Genomic DNA, 17831 nt, shown 5'->3' on the forward strand with positions numbered 1-17831 from the left:
TGTTCCAAATTACTTAAATGGTTTCCCTATTGTTGAACATGACATTAATTTATCATACATTTATCATTATATGTAAAATATGATGATGAAAGTCTAAGATTTTCAAGGTTCAGTCTTGGTATTATGGACCAGACTTTGAGACTAAATGTGTTAGTATACTGAACACATTAGCCAAGTTAAGGACTTTGATTTAAAAATATGACAGAGTTGTGTGTGGTAATGTACAGATATGTCTCAGCACTTGAGATTAGGAGGCAAAGTTCTAAGTTTGAAGCTAGACTGGGCTACATAGTGAAATCTTGTTTCAAAAAGAAAAGAAAACCTTTTAATGAATAAATAGCAAACAAACATCCTATAATAGAGTAGGCAGAGCTTGAAATATCAAACAAGGTTTAATCATGTCATAGTAGTGCCCTGGCATGGTAATTGCTGGGTGCTTTGCTACTCTTGAAAGGATAAAGGAAGAATTCCTAAAATTCTAGACTCTGAAGAGAGGACCTCCATGGATTAGAGTGTGACAGGGGAGGAGACACTAATCACCCACATAGGTGCATGGTTCCAGGAGCTTCATTTAGGCATTTTGATTTATTCCTTATTGCACCAGCTGGCATCAGGCTTCCTGAGTTGATTTTATTATCATTTTGATGATATAAATACTGTGTCCTCCTTGTTACAGTGCTAGTAAATCTGGGATATGTTTCTCTTACTTCTGCCATACCTTCTGCATTACTCAGAACTCAAGGATTAAACATTTAAATGCTGATTTTTTTCTCTTCTTTGTTTCTAGACATGACATTCTTCCCATTGTTGTTGTTGTTGGCTGCTGTGTTACCCCCATCCCTTCTTCAAGATGACTATGAGGTATGGGTAAGGTTTAGTTTCTTATCAAAACAATTTAGGCAACTATGAAGGCTAGGAAGCCATCAGGTTACTCTTCAATACTATAAAAGGCCAGAGTGTGGAGTAAGTCACTTTGATTCTCAGCAACACACACACACACACACACACACACACACACACACACACACACACACCAGAGTTGTTAAGTATATCTGTTATGCAAACAATAAGTATGCACATGAACCAAATATTTGTCATTTATAACATGGTCTTATGCTTAGACAATCCCAGATGAGGCTCAGTCATCTTTAATGATGGAGTGTGTAGTACTTGCAAAGTTTCTCTCCCCTTAGTTAGAAAGCTACTAAAGTTGGAAGCATTGGGTGTTGCTGTAGCCCTCATACTTTTCTTTAGCCTCTGCATTGAAGACTACTAGAATTCCCCAAGAGTAAAGAGTGCCAATAACTGGATAAGCCTGTTTTGGAATATAAGTTATATGTCTTTTGTTACCACAATCAAATTAGTAATCTGGAGACTACTATCTAGGTGTTCTTTCAAGTTGTTTGAATTCTCAGTTTCTTTCCTAAAAAGATTGTATTTTATGGCACCTTTGAACCATCTATTCTCCTTCCCTTTATTCCTTCCCCTTCCCTTCTCTGTTCAGACTATTGATAGTCTTTATAAATTTTCAAGATCCAAACAGCAGAGAGATTCAAGCCAGGTTCTATGAATGAAGGCTTCTTTGATAGTTACCATGGAGAATTGATTCATCTCTCTGAATCACTTATTTGTTTTTTCTCTTGGTTTTAATTTGTGGGGTTGTAATTATTAGGTCACATTTCTATCCAAAACAAACCCTTTAACATTTTATCTCACATTTCAGTGTTTCTAGTATGTTTTTCTTCAATACTGTACAATTGCCTGTTAAGAAAATATAAGCATATTTAATGTTTTGTGGAATTTTTAGATACCATGGAAGGTAGAATAACAAGCAGAAAATAATAATGGCTTTCACAGAAGCCACACATTTTGTATTTAGAAATAAAACATTTTTAGATCAAGTTTTCAGGTTAAAATGAAACATCTGGGGGTGAGGGGTTGGAGAGATGGCTTGGTGGATAAGAACAATTACTTCTCTTGAAGAGGACCCTGTGTTTCCCAGCATCCACCTCAGGAGGCTTACATCCACATGTAACTCACACTTCAGGGAATCTGAAACTCTCTTAAGGCTTCTACTGGTACTGCACTCATCTACAGAAACTTGTACTTGAACTCAAACATATGCAGTTAATTTTAAAAATATTTTAGAAAATGATGTCCTTCCCTTAATAAATAAACATCTGGGAATATTGTTACTTTACATTAAAATAAAATGTGAGGATTTTCTTTTTTTCCGTTTTTTAATTTTATTTTATAATTTAATATAATTTTACATATCAGCCATGGATTCCTCCCTCCCACCTTCCCCCCCAGCCCACCCCCCATTCCCATCTTCTCTATGGCAAAGACTCCCCTGAGGATTGAGTTCAACTTGGTAGATTCAGTCCAGGCAGGTCCAGTCCCCTCCTCCCAGGCTGAGCCAAATGTCCCTGTATAAGCCCCAGGTTCCAAACAGCCAGCACATGCACAGAGGACAGGTCCTGGTCCCACTGCCTGGATGCCTCCCAAACAGATCAAGTTAATCAACTGTCTCACTTATCCAGAGGGCCTGATCCAGTTGGGAGCTCCTCAGCCATTTGTTCATAGTTCATGTGTTTCCATTCATTTTGGCTATTTGTCCCTTTGCTTTTTCCAAACTTGGTCTCAACAATTCTCACTCATACAAACCCTCCTCTTTCTTGCAAATTGGACTCCTGGAGCTCCACCTGGGACCTGGCCATGGATCTCTGCATCTGGTTCCCTCAGTCAATGGATGAGGTTTCTAGCACGACAATTAGGGTGTTTGGCCATCCTCTCACCAGAGTAGGTCATTTCAGGCTTTCTTGACCATTGCCAGTAATTTATTGTGGAGGTATCTTTGTGGATTTCTGTGGACCTCTCCAGCACCCTGCTTCTTAATATTCTCATGTGGTCTTCATTTACCATGGTTTCCTATTCCTTGTTCTTCCCCTCTGTTCTTGATCCAGCTGGAATCTCCCAATCCCCCAAGCTCTCTTTCCCTCGACCCTTGCCCTTCATTACCCCCACTCACGTCCAGGTTGTCATGTAGATCTCATCCATTTCTCCATCATTGGGTGATCCCTGAGTCTTTCCCATGGTCCTGCTCTCTAGGTAGCCTCCCCGGAGTTGTGAGTAGCAGTCTAGTCATCTTTGTTTTACATCTAGTATCCTCCTATGAGTGAGTACATACCATGTTTGTCTTTCTGAGATTGGGTTACCTCACTCAGGATGATTTTTTTCTCGATCCTATCCATTTGCCTGCAAACCTCATGATGTCATTGTTTTCCTCTGCTGAGTAGAATTCCATTGTGTATATGTACCACATTTTATTTCAGTTGAAGGGCATCGAGGTTGTTTCCAGGTTCTGGCTATTACAAACAATGCTGATATGAACATAGCTGAGCAAGTGCTCTTGTGGTATGATTGAGCATTCCTTGGGTATATGCCCAAGAGTGGTATAGCTGGATCTTGGGGGAGATTGATTCCCAACTTTCTAAAAAAGTGCCATATTGATTTCCAAAGTGGTTGTACAAGCTTGCATTCCCACCAGCAATGGAGGAGAGTTCCCCTAGCTCCACATCCTCTCCAAAATAAGCTGTCTTCAGTGTTTTTGATCTTAGCCATTCTAACAGGTATAAGATGGTATCTCAGAGTCATTTTCATTTGCATTTCCCTGATGATTAGGGATGTTGAGCAATTCCTTAAATGTCTTTCAGCCATTTGAGTTTCCTCTGTTGAGAATTCTCTGATTAGTTCTATAGCCCATATCTTAATTGGACTGTTGGGCATTTTGATGTCTAATTTCTTGAGTTCTTGATATATTCTGGATATCAGTCCTCTGTCAGATGTGGGGTTGGTGAAGACCTTTTCCCATTCTGTAGGCTGTCGCTTTGCCTTGTTGACCATATCCTTTGCTCTACAAAAGCTTCTTAGTTTCAAGAGGTCCCATGGATTGATTGTTTGTCTCAGTGTCTGTGCTACTGGTGTTATATTTAGGAAGTGATCTTGTAGCTTGAGTTTTCCTGCCTTGCCCACAGTCAGGCCAAGTCTTTGTCACCCGCCAGTCCCACAGCCGCTCAGACCCAACCAAGTAAACACAGAGACTTATATTGCTTACAAACTGTATGGCTGTGGCAGGCTTCTTACTAACTGTTCTTATATCTTAAATTAACCCATTTCTATAAATCTGTACCTTGCCATGTCGATTGTGGCTTACCGGTGTCTTGTCTTTACATGCTGCTTGTCCCGGCGGTGGCTGCAGTGTCTCTCCTCTCAGCCTTCCGCTTCCCAGAATTCTCCTCTCTCCTTGTCTCACCTACTTCCTGCCTGGCCACTGGCCAATCAGTGTTTTATTTATTGACCAATCAAAGCAATAGATTTGACATACAGACCATCCCACAACATGATCTCCTATGCCAATGCGTTCAAGACTACTTCCTACTTTCTCTTCTAGCAGGTTCAGAATAGCTGGATTTATGTTGAGGTCTTTGATCCACTTGGATTTAAGTTTTGTGCATGGTGACAGATATGGATCTATTTCCAGTCTTCTACATGTTGATATCCAGTTATGCCAGCACCATTTGTTGAAGATTCTTTCTTTTTTCCATTGTACACTTTTGGCTTCTTTGTCAAAAATTGTATGTTCATAGGTGTGCAGATTAATGTCAGGGTCTTCAATTCGATTCCATTGGTCCAAATGTCAGTTTTTATGCCAATACCAAGCTGTTTTTATTACTGTAGCTCTATAGTAGAGCTAGAAGTCAGGGATTGTGATGCCTCCAGAGGTTGTTTTATTGTTCAGGATTCTTTTGGCTATCTTGGGTTTTTTGTTTTTCCATATGGAGTTGAGTATTATTCTTTCCAGGTCTGTGAAGAATTGTGTTGGTATTTTGATAGGGATTGCATTGAATCTGTAGATTGCTTTTTGTAAGATTGCCATTTTTACTATGTTAATCCTGCCTATCCATGAACATGGGAGATCTTTCCATTTTCTGACATTTTCTTCAATTTCTTTTTTCAGGGACTTAAAGTTCTTGTCATATAGGTTATTCACTTGCTTGGTTAGTGTTACCCCAAGGTATTTTATATCATTTGTGGCTATTGTAAAGGGTGATGTATCTCTGATTTCCTTCTCAGCCTGTTTGTCAATTGTATATAGGAGGGCTACTGATTTTTTTGAGCTGATCTTGTATCCTGCTATGTTGCTGAAGGTGTTTATAAGCTGTATGAGTTCCTTGGTTGAATTTTTGGGGTCACTCAAGTATACTATCATGTCATCTGCAAATAGGGAAAACTTGACTTCTTCCTTTCCAATTTGTTTCCCCTTAATCTCCTTATGTTGTCTTATTGCTCTGGCTAGAACTTCAAGTACTAAATTGAATAAGTATGGGGAGAATGGAAAGCCTTGCCTCATTCCTGATTTTAGTGGAATTGCTTTGAGTTTCTCTCCATTTAATTTGATGTTTGCTGTTGGCTTGCTGTAAATTGCCTTTGTTATGTTTATGTATGTTTCCTTTCTTGCTGATCACTCTAAGACCTTTATCATGAAGGGGTGTTGGATTTTGTGAAATGCCTTTTCTGCATCTAGTGAGATGATCATGTGTTTTTTTTCTTTGAGTTTGTTTATTTGGTGTAATACATTGATGGACTTTTGTATGTTGAACCACCCTTGCATCCCTGGGATGAAGCCTAATTGATCACGGTGGATGATTGTTTTGATGTGTTCTTGGAGTCTGTTTGCCAGTGTTTTATTGAGTATTTTTGTATCAATGTTCATGAGGGAGATTGGTCTGTAGTTCTCTTTCTTTCTTGTATCCTTGTTTGGTTTAGGAATCAGGGTAATTGTAGCCTCATAGAAGGAGTTTGGTAATGTCCCTTCTGTTTCTATTGTGTGGAACAATTTAAAGAGTATTGGTATTAACTCTTCTTTGAAGATCTGGTAGAATTCTATGCTGAAACCATCTGGTCCTGGGCTTTTTTGTTTGGGAGACTTTTAATGACTGCTTCTATTTCCTTAGGGGTTATTGGACTATTTAAATAGTTTATCTGGTCTTGATTTAACTTTGGTATGTGGTATGTATCCAGAAAATTATCCATTTCTTTTATATTTTCCAGTTTTGTGGAGTAGAGGTTTTTGAAGTATGACCTGATGATTCTCTGGATTTCCTCATTGTCTGTTGTTATGTTCCTTTTTCAATACTGATTTTGTTAATTTTGATGGTTTCTCTCTGTCTTTTGGTTAGTTTAGATAAGGGCTTGTCTATCTTGTTGATTTTCTCAAAGAACTAACTCTTTGTTTCATTAATTTTTTATATTGTTCTCTTTGTTTCTATTTTATTGATTTCAGCTCTCAATTTGATGATTTCCTGGCATCTATTCTTCCTGGGAGACTTTGCTTCTTTTTGTTCTAGAGCTTTCAGGTGATCTGTTAAGTCACTTGTGTGATATTTCTCCAACTTCTTTATGTGGGCATTTAGTGCTCTGAATTTCCCTCTTAGCACTGCTTTCATTGTGTCCCATAAGTTTGGGTATGTGGTGTCTTCATTTTCGTTGATCTCTAGGAAGTCTTTAATTTCTTTATTTCTTCCTTAACCCATTTGTAATTCAGCTGAGCATTATTCAGTTTCCATGAGATTATAGGCTTTCTGTAGTTTTTGTTGTTGTTGAAATCTAACTTTAAACCATGGTGGTCTGATAGAACGAACGCAGGAGGTTATTACAATTGTTTTGTATGTGTTGAGATTTGCTTTGTGGCCAAGTATGTGGTCAATTTTAGAGAAGGTTCCATGGGGTGCTGAGAAGAAGGTATATTCTTTTTTGTTAGGATGGAATGTTCTATAGATATTGATTAAGTCCATTTGAGTCATAACATCAGTTAAGTCCTTTATTTCTTTGTTAAGTTTCGTTTTGGGAGCTCTGTCCAGTGGTGAAAGTGGGGTGTTGAGATCTCCCACTATTAATGTGTGGGGTTTTATATGTGGTTTAAGCTTTAATAATGTTTCTTTTACATATGTGGGTGCCCTTGTGTTTGGGGCATAAATGTTCAGAATTGAAACTTCATCTTGGTGGATCTTTCCTGTGATGAGTATGTAATGGCCTTCTTGATCTCTTTGGATTGATTTTTAGTTTGAAGCCTATTTTGCTGGATATTACAATGGCTACACCCGATTCTCAAGCAATAACTTTAACATATACATCCTTTCTGCCCTAGAAATCAGTAGCTGTGAGAGATCTCTTGGCAAAAGGCTTTCATTAGGGTCTTCAGATCTTAAAACATTAGGGAGACATGGACATGTCGCAGCCATTGGCAATGCAGTATGATTAGATCCATGGCTGCAATGTCTGCAGAGACTTGAGGGAAGTAAGACTGCAGGAAGTCTGATCCCACCTCTAAGACAAAATGTATGTGAGAGTCAGTCCATCAATAGTTATGCTGTATCATCTTGCTCTACACTATAAAACAGCACATTTTGGATTATGTTTATATCAGCAAGTGGCTCTTATATCTCTGCCAATTCATATAATATTACTCCATCCACCTGTCCCGCACAAATGAAAAAGGTAAATTTAAATATCAGCATCTGAGTTAACTTAGCAGGCTTATTGCTGCTGTCCAGTGAAATATAAAGTCAGTAGTGCTCGAGTATTTTCAAGAACCCATTGTCTCCAAATTGATTTGAACATTTTATTAGATAAAGCTGTCTTAGGAGTGATCACAAAGACTTGTTACATATAAAATTCTCTAATGTATACATGTATTGGCTCTGGGCCTACACATTATCTCACAAGTTTCCAAACTCTTGGTCAGAGGGCTATCACCTAATAAGGTCTATAATAAAAATTAACATTTATAGCCTTAGAAGAGTTTTTACTTTGACATGTCATGAATTCATTCTATTCTCAAAATTTCTACTTAAAGTGTTTCTAATGGAAAGTCATAGATTTTCTTTTATTGTTAAGAGTTGATGACTAACATCTGCCTAGTACTTTAACAATGACCTTCATTCACCTTAGATGACTCATTCACTTTTTTGTTGCTGGAGAGCTTCTCTCCAGGTTCCACCAAGCCCCACAGTCCCACAATCCACGTATAAAATAATCACTCAGACACTTATATTACTTATAAACTGTATGGCCGTGGCACGCTTCTTGCTAACTGTTCTTATATCTTAAATTAACCCATTTCTATAAATCTATACCTTGCCACATGGCTGGTGGCTTACCGGCATCTTTACATGCTGCTTGTCCTGGCGGTGGCTGCAGTGTCTCTCCCCCCTTCTTCCTGTTTCCCCAATTCTCCTCTCTCCTTGTCCTGCCTATACTTCCTGCCTGGTCACTGGCCATCAGTGTTTTATTTATATAGAGTGATATCCATAGCACCTTTTAATGCAACCTTAACATACACTAACATGACTTTTAATTTTATTTCCCTCTAGAATGAAAATCTTGAGAATTTGTCAACCACTAGAGAGTCAGTCCAAGAAGAGATTGTAAACAAGCACAACCAACTGAGAAGAATGGTTTCTCCACCTGGTAGTGACTTACTAAAGATGGTGAGGGCTTACAACAGGACAGTGCATTTGGAGAGCTGTGTTTGGAGCCTGAGGATAGCATCTGGCTTCTGCTGTGTTCTTTAAAAGGTTCTGCCTCTATTCTGGCTTGCCTTTAAAAAATATTCATTGTTTTGTTTGTGTGCATGTGTGTTAGTGTGTGTCCATATACTATGGCATGCACAGAGAGATCAGAGTTGGTTCTCTACCTCTATGGCTTTAGCTGTGCAATGATCAGAGGAGAATTTATTAAATTTCTTTTATAACAGTGACTCATTGGTATTATGGAGCTAAATCAATTATAATGACTGAACTAAAATCAAATCTTTTGACTCTGGTCTCCAGTGAATAGCTACCATGTCATTTTGGCTTACTCTTCTCTGTCCTAATCTAGGGTCAGAACATTTCTCCTTTAAGGTCCAATGACCCTTAATGTAAATAGTCTACTGTCTGGATCCAGAAGCAAAATCCTTGTGTCTCTTAAATTCATTTAATGAGGGAAAAATGAAGCTGGGATTTATGAAGCAACTTTTTACAGCTGTAAAAATAGTCTTAGTATTTCGTCATTTTTTTTTTTAAAGATTTATTTATTTATTTATTTATTTATTTATTCATTTATTTATTTATTTATTTATTTATTTATTTATTTATTTATTTATTATGTATACACCATGTATGACTGCAGGCCAGAAGAAGGCACCAGATCTCATCACAGATGGTTGTGAGCCGTCATGTGGTTGCTGGGAATTGAACTCAGGACCTGTGGTAAAGCAACCAATGCTCTTAACCTCTGAGCCATCTCTCCAGCCCGTATTTCGTCATTGTTAGTGATACTCGCTCTACAGCAATTACTCACTCTTTAATGATTTTGTGATTTCAATAAGTCATTAGACCATTAAAGGTTTTAGTATTTTTTTGTGGCCTTGGGAAGACAGACTACTTGTATTTATTTGGTACAGAAAAGGCCATAGATAAGAGGGAGTAACTTTGGACATAGGTTATGAAACTAGTAAGAAGATCAATGTTGGGGGTTGGGAAGGGACTCTAGAAGGCATGGGAAGTGGAAGGAAAGAGAACATGTGTGACATCAAATGGAGGCTGTGGGTGAGAGGGCATGCATGGGAGGATGGGCAGGATCAGGAAGATGGGGGGAGGAAATATGCAAAACAAACTTATTTATAAACGCTACCATGAACATTGATAATATATATGCTAACATAAAAATTTAGACACATACTATATTATATATTGATTATGATGAAATTCAGATGACACCTACAGAAAATGTGCAATGATATCAGCCTGTCTGCAAAGATCATGTGACTCTGATGTTTGCGTTACTACATGGCTATCTTCTTTCCTTTTCCTCTTTAGCAATGGAGCAATGATGCCCGAGTGAATGCGCAGAGATGGGCAAGCCAGTGCAGTTACCAACACAGTCCTCCAGAAGCCAGAACCACCAGTATGTAAATTCATTGTAACTTACATATGAATGAAGAGTTACACAGGAAAGCCAATTTTCTCACATTGTGCTAACAAGTATTGTAAATAAACACCTATTCTGATACTGCTTCTTTTAAAAGTTAAATATCTCTGGGGCAGAGATGACTCTGAAAGTCTCCAGTTTGTGTTTATTGGATGGTTTATATTTTACACAAGCCATCTTTCCTGATGCCAGTTTTGTGCTTTGCAACTAGTTTACAATTGAAGCAAGGTGTGGATCATCTCTTTCTCTGCTTTGAAGATTAGAAACTGATGTCTGGATGAAAATAATTACTAATTAAGGACTTATAAAGGAAATCTGAAATTAGAATCTCTTTTTTATTTTAAAAAGCAGGGATTCTGAGAGAGCACGCATGCATATCTCTCTCTCTCTCTCTCTCTCTCTCTCTCTCTCTCTCTCTCTCTCTCTCTCTCTCTCTCTCCGTGTTCTGTTTTATTTTTTACTCTCTTTGTGAGTGGTCTGTCTTTTTCCCTAGAGATAAGATGTGGTGAGAATATCTTCATGTCAAGTTATCCAGCATCATGGTCTCATGCAATCCAAAGCTGGTATGATGAAGTAAATGAGTTCAGTTTTGGTTCAGGTCCAAATACAACTGATGCAGTAGTTGGACATTATACTCAGGTAAGAAAAAGTACTGTATCTATAAGTTCTAGGCAAGAAATATTTTAAATTACTTGACCAATTTTGAAGAAGAATTTCAGGGAAGAGAGTTTTATTTTCTTTTTGAGACAAGGGCTCAATAAGTAGCTCATACTGGCTTTGAACTTCCTGTCTCCCTTTCACAGTCTCCCAATGTTAGGGAGTATAGAGAGAGTGCACACCAATCATATACCCTTGGGGAAGATCTTGAGTGGTTGGTTATGTATTTTTCTTGACAATCATTGGCTATTTGAGCTGCCATCTTCCAATGGCTTTTTTAATCTTCATAAGGGAACATACTTGATTTTTTTTTCCTAACCGTAATTTCTTGACTTGAGTCCCCTAACAAGGGTAATGGCCTATATTCTAAGGCACCTCTACAGACTTTAACAGCGCTGTACATTTGTATGGCTCCTGAGTGAAAAGGGGAAAGGTATCTCCTGGACTTTTTTTTTTTTTTTTTTAAATCAGAAACCCTGACAGCTACCTTCCTGATGGATCTAAAGGCCCAGGCCTCAGGCCCTTTCCTATCAAATATAATGACTCTTTTGGGAAGAATTATAAGATTGTGGCTCTATCCTTTCCTCCATCAAAGAGGGCCTTCCAAACCTAGGAGGAAGGTGATATGGGAATCCTGCTTGGCTAGGTGGAGAGAAGATCCTCATGCGGTATAGGCACAGGGCAACTCCAGTTCCTTGGCCTGTGATCCTGCAGGCTGAGAGACTTGAGCTGAAACACAGTTTCAGGAGGGAACCAGGAAATCTAAGACCACAGCTCTACCCAGAATCACCTGCCACATAAAACTTCTAAAATTTATGCTGAGTGTCAGCCTTCCATCAGGCTGAACCAGCAAGGCTTGCAGCCACTCATGATCCCTGGCCACCCAGAGAGGAAGATACTCATGATCACAGCTTAGTATCAAACTGAACAGTCTCTTCTACGATACTGGGAGGAAGTTCTGGTTCATCTTCCAAGGCCAGGGTTCTATGGACATAGGACACTTGTTTTTGCAAAGGCACTTCAGAGTAGTCACCAGCAACATCTTGGTCAGTTTGATGTCTGACCAGGAATTGACCTGATATCCTGATATCTAGCTGTTTATGGTCACATGCCAGTGGGGTTGGAAGCAGTGTTAAAAAGTTATACATCACACCAAGGTCCTCCTGGTGTCCATAGATTCTTTTATGCCTTTCATTTTGACACAAAGCTCCTTGGCCTCAGCCCAGCCTTCTGCATTCTTATTATCTTGGAAATTGTCAAAGATGACAAAGAAAAAGAAAGCTTCTCTGAAGGCTGAAGCCACTCTCTGCCTCTATAAACTCCACTGGGTACTTCCTGAAAGTTTTGCCAGACTAGCTGAACAAGAGCAGCCCCTTCAGGAGCTTCTAACATTTGTAGTTTGATGCAATCACTTAAATAAGGCATATAGAAACAAAGTATACCAGCAGTGTTTTAAATTTTGTATTTGTTTTTCTGCATGATTTTCCTCTCTGACCTGTGCCCTGTGTTCGTCTCTGGGTGTATAGGTTGTTTGGAATACATCTTTCCAAGTTGCCTGTGGAGTTGCTGAGTGCCCTAACCAACCATTGAAATTCTTGTATGTTTGTCACTATTGTCCTCCGTAAGTATCCACTTCCAAGTTCATTTTCAACAATGTCAAATGCAATTTGACATTTTAAAATTATTATAGTATAAAAGCAAATTAAAGATATATTTTACACATGGAGAGAAAAATAAAAACTTCTAAATATTCCCTAGAGATGAAACTTATTTAACTAAATCTTTGAAATGTCCATCTCATTAGTTCCATGAATCACACTAAGAAGCATTTTCCTTATCTTTAAAAATGATTTCTCTTCCCTCCTCCATTGCTGTTTTCTGGACTAATGGTGACCTCATGAGGACCCAAGTATAAGGATTGTCAATTCCTATTGTCAGTTCATGCTATTTTTATAGACTACAAAGCAAACTTTTAATAGTAGACCAGGAGTAAACATGACTGAGTGACACAGTTTAGTGATTATGGGGCTTCTAATTAATTGATCATACCCCGATTGTATAAGTTCTTGTATCTCTTTACTAAAATTAATTGTTGAGGCCCAGTAGTGGTTCACGCCTTTAATCCCAGCACTAAGGAGGCATAGGCAGGTTCATCTCTATGAGTTCAAGGCTAGCCAGGCCAACACAGAGAACCTCTGTCTCAAAAATTAAAAAAAATTAATTTTTTGTGTTTTGCAAATGTCATATAAGAGTACTGTATTTCCATCATTTCTACACTTCTCTCTCCTTTTCCAAATCTTCCTATTCCACACTTCCTCTCAAATTCATGATCTCAGCTTTATTATTATACACGCACAAAGCCTAACATGGACAAACATAGATGCAGATGTAATTAAAGTATTAAGAACAAATAATTAATAGACAGATTATGAATGTTCATTTTTCATGGGAATTTTGTTAAGAGCTCAAACACAGCATAGAATGAAAGTGAGTTTCTGGCTTTAAAATCAAGGTCTAGGGAATGGGTTTTTCATAATGTTTTAGTAAATTCTGAGGAGAAAAGAATTAAGATTATAGCTTTTTTTTAACTATTTGAAATATATTAAGGACCTCTCAAAGAGCCTTTGAAGTTTAAGGCATAATAAATTCTTACAGGTATAAGGTAGCAACAGAGGGCTGTAAAGCTGACTCAGTGGTTAAGAATTTTTGCTGTTTTTGCAGAGAATCCAATTTTAATTCCTAAAAACCACGTCAAGTAGGTCATAACTATTTTTAACTTTAGGACTAAGGACCTGTTCTGGCCTTTGTGGGTGTGTGGGTGTTCACATGCATAAATAAAGCAACAAATATTAAGCTTGGAAAAATATCAAGCAGGCTAGTCATTGTTATGGTTTTGCAGAAAGATAAAACTAATGGTTATTTCCTCCCTTGGCTGCTTACATAGCATCTTCTATTACTATGAGAGCTAATCTGTAGGAAGGAGGCTTCCAGGTCAATTCCAGCTCTATTCCTCCAACTCCTGTATCTGAAGTTGATGATGTTTTTAAAATTAGGGTTTTATCTTTGAGTTCAGGGAGACAACCAAGGGTGATAACAAAAGGCTATATTGCCCTGGATAAGGAGCTATGGGTAATCTATGGGTGCTGAGAAAGGATCTATTTTCTTCATGGAGGAGACTCCTGATATGTTGTCCAGTCCCAGGTTGTCAACCCTAAACACTTGTGGACACCAAAGTCATCAAATTCTGTGGAACCAGAGTTACAGACATCTGCAAGCCACCTGATGTGGATGCTGGTAACCAAACCCAAGTCTTCTAATAGAGGAATATGCGCTCTTAAGTACTGAGACATCTCTCCAGCTCTATTACCCTTTTTGTACAAGAAACTTATACAACACAGGTTGAGGGTCTTCAAATCAAGTCTTTTAAATGATTCATTTCTAATCTGTTTGTGGGTTGAAAAATAGGATGCTCAAAGACTTTTCAAGTATCTTTCTGTTGACCATAAGTAAAATACAAAGACGGAAGCCACTGGACTCCACCCAGCTGCCTGGTTAAACAGGTACCTGAAGCCTGGCACCTTCAAGTGTCAGATGAGTAATGAAGAGGAGCAAGTGACAGAACTTGTACACTGCTTTCTGCCTTTTTCATTCTTAACATTGCTCATACACCTACAGCTGTGTTCTGCATATAAAGGAGAGGTTCTACTGCAAGCCCTTGGGCATTGCACACACACCCCTGCCACCCTTAGTGCAAAGGAGGGTCTGACTTGTCTAATTTCCTGGGATGATCAGGGAAGTGATGTCCCTACTGAGGCATAGGCTTGGCACCTTCAGAGTACTGCACCCTTCAGATAGTTTGTATAAAGCGGTTTTCTCATTGATATTCTCATTTTGATAAGCATAGAAGTCTCAAACCCACATGCTACCTTCAGAAAAACCCAAACGTTCCTAAGCATGATGTCTTTCACAAGTATACATTTAAATACCTGAAACTCACTGCATCATTAATGGGACTTCGTCCACACTATAGGAACCACAACATTTTCTTGTAGTATCTTTCTCTATAAGAAGTATCTTTTATACCTAAGCAATATTCTTGTCTTAGTAATTTTCCAGGTTTATCAGGAAATGAAGAGAGTGTTTGAACATTAAACCGTGTCTAAATCTTTACTCTTATTTACTCTATTTCAGTTGCTCAGCTTCTGAGATGATGGTTGAGGGAAAGAGTGCATGGATTAATTATCCCATTATTTCACATCTATATCTGAGTACTCTTAGGAAATGTTAGGTTTTTGTATGGCATAGCTAAAGCTTTAATATGAATCCATATGTATATTTGATTACATATATATGGATATATATAGGTGATATGTGCAAGTGTTAGAGTGTACAGAGAAAAATTGAAAGTATTTGATGTTTTCCATTTCTATTTCAGTGGTAATTTTGTAGGAAGGCGATACATCCCTTACACAGTGGGAAAACCATGTGCCCTTTGTCCTGATCACTGTGAAGATGGACTATGCAGTAAGTTTTATTAACACACTAATATAATAATATAAAATATCAATCTGTTTTAAGATTTAATAGCATGGCCTTATTTTCAAGAGACAAAAATGTACTTAATATCATTTTTGGAATTACAAAAATTTTCATGTGTTTAGGATTAAAAAATAGGATGCTTTATGTTGTCTAAGGAAATATCTAAAATCAGTGCATATTTGTTACTATTGGTATTATTGCTATTGGAGTCTACAGAAATATTTCTATGGATATAAATCACTAAAATTTAAAGTGAATTTTCTTATCCTCAATGACAGTAGGATCTTAAGGTTGGCATTTTAAGAAGAGGAAGTAATCTAAGTAGTTGAGATAATAGAACACATGTCAGCTGAGTAGGAAGAAATATACTACAATTCTTTGCTCACCAAGGAGCTTAGTACAATAAATTCTCAAGCTCCTCCAGAGCATCATCTTAATTTTGTGGTACAATTTTATTTATTTGTGAATGGGTATTTCTCTTTCTCTATACAGGCACATGCATGTGTGCCATGGCTTCTGTGTGTGATTGTGTGTTGAGGTTAGAGGACAACTTGTGTGAATTACTTCTCTCCTTCCATGATAAAGATGTGAGAGATTTACCTCAAGTGACTTAGTGGCAAATACCATTACCTGGATCTACCTTACGGCACTAGATTGTTATTTGAATTTTTTTCCATTTAGTCATCAGTTACATGATTTTCTGCTTTTTAGCAATTTTCTGTGCATTTTTAGAGTCTAAATCAAATCTATACATATTGTGAGTTCATTAAAATGCTAGTATTTTATCACAGGAAGGGACTGAAATGAATGTCAGAGTATCTCATTTTTAGTATTATTATGAATACAAATATAAAGAAAAAATATAATCCCAACATTCTGGGGGCAGAGGAAGGAGCATCAGGATTTCAAATCCACTTTGGAATATTGATCAAACTCAAGGTTAGCTGAGGCTACATAAAGGAACTGTAACAGCAATAAGGTATTGTAGCTTGATTTTTCCGCCTCGCCCACAGTCACGACAAACCTCTGTCACCCGCCAGTCCCACAGCAGCTCAGACCCAACCAAGTAAACACAGACACTTATATTGCTTTCAAACCGTATGGCCGTGGCAGGCCTCTTGCCAACTGTCCTTATCTTGCTAACTGTGCTTTTATCTTAAATTGATCCATTTCCATACATCTGTACCTTGCCATGTGGCTGGTGGCTCACTGGCGTCTTCACATGCTGCTGGTCATGGCGGTGGCTGCAGCCTCTCTGGTCATTGCGGCGGCTGCAGCCTCTCTGGTCATTGCGGCGGCTGCAGCGTCTCCTTCTGCCTTTCTGTCCTTTTATCCTGCCTAGCCACAGCCGATCAGGTTTTATTTATTAACCAATCAGAGCAACTTGACATACAGACCATCCCCCAGCACAGCCAAGTGCAGACCATCTCAAACACCTGCACTCAGGCCCATGGTCCTAATCATCCTCTATACGGACCTGCTGGGTAACGCCACAAAGAACCTGAGAATGGGGTCCCACAGGACCTACAGAACATCCCACAGCAAGGTATTTATAAAAATGGAAAATAATATCAAAATTAACATGGGAAATTCTGGTGGCAATTCACTGCAATATTTGTGCCTTTTCCAGTGAATTACTGAATTCTTTATTGTGTATTTGCATAGATAAAGTTCACAGTACTAATGATATTAAAATTATACACTAAAAAAGGAGGGCCAAATATTCACAGCTCTGCTGAATGTGCCTTTAAAGGAGTCTATCCTAGCAGTAACAAACAGCCAACTGAAAGACTTTAAACAGAAATAGAAATGAAAAGCTCTTCATTTTTATTTTAGTAGTTTTTAAATTTACATATTTGTGGTTTAGGCTGTTTTTAGTTTGGATTTTTGTTTTAATATTTTGAGACAGGGTTTCTCCAAGTAGTTTTGGTGCCTGTCCTGAATCTCACTCTGTAGATCAGGCTGGCCTTGAACTCACAGAGATCCACCTCTCTCTGTCTCCGGAGTGCTAGGATTAAAGGCTTTTGCCACTACTGCATGAAAATGGATTGCAGAGAGAGAAGGTAGAATAACAGTACTTTTTTGTTAACTGTGCCTGTTTAGTGCTGATGAATATATACATGGACATGGAGAGGTGTAAAGGGCAAAAAGGCCCTGTGCACACAGATAAGCACCAGGGAAGTCAGGAAAGTTAAACATAGAGCTTATCTCTTCAGTGGAATGAGACACATAATTGCTCTTTCTGGAATGTCAGGAATTAGATGGTTTTACACCCTGGTGATCCTTTGCTATCTGATGAGACAGCCTCCACCGTATCTCCCAGAATTTGTCTCGCTTATCCTAAACCCTTTATCTGTAAATCTTCAGCAGTGATGTTAGGTCATAAAACCCATTCTTACAAGTGATGTCACTTGTGCATTTCAACAGCCTAAGTGACTTCTATGTCATCTTAGGGCCTCGCCAATCCTGACACCCGCAGGGGTTATGTTTACTTCAGTCATCTTCCTAGACCCTAAATCCTGGACACTATCTCTGAGTCAACAGTACCCATTCTTACGAAAGAAGACAGATGTACTTTGTAAAGAATCTCCATGTAAACA

At 38.3% G+C, this 17831-nt stretch overlaps 1 protein-coding gene across 7 annotated transcripts in view; it reads left to right on the forward strand.

Annotated features, from left to right (window-relative positions):
• LOC102904052 (cysteine-rich secretory protein 1-like) overlaps positions 1-17831 on the forward strand; it is a 107881-nt gene that overhangs the window by 87989 nt on the left and 2061 nt on the right. For all 7 annotated transcript variants that reach the window (XM_076557862.1, XM_076557860.1, XM_076557866.1 and 4 more), the window contains 6 exons: positions 788-861; positions 8436-8552; positions 9924-10011; positions 10529-10674; positions 12219-12313; positions 15128-15216. In XM_076557862.1, coding sequence (XP_076413977.1) covers positions 788-861; positions 8436-8552; positions 9924-10011; positions 10529-10674; positions 12219-12313; positions 15128-15216 — 609 coding nt within the window. The remainder of the gene's footprint in view (positions 1-787; positions 862-8435; positions 8553-9923; positions 10012-10528; positions 10675-12218; positions 12314-15127; positions 15217-17831) is intronic.

The sequence above is a fragment of the Peromyscus maniculatus genome, chromosome 21 (genome assembly GCF_049852395.1).
Source record: "Peromyscus maniculatus bairdii isolate BWxNUB_F1_BW_parent chromosome 21, HU_Pman_BW_mat_3.1, whole genome shotgun sequence".
NCBI classification, from domain to species: Eukaryota; Metazoa; Chordata; class Mammalia; order Rodentia; family Cricetidae; genus Peromyscus; species Peromyscus maniculatus.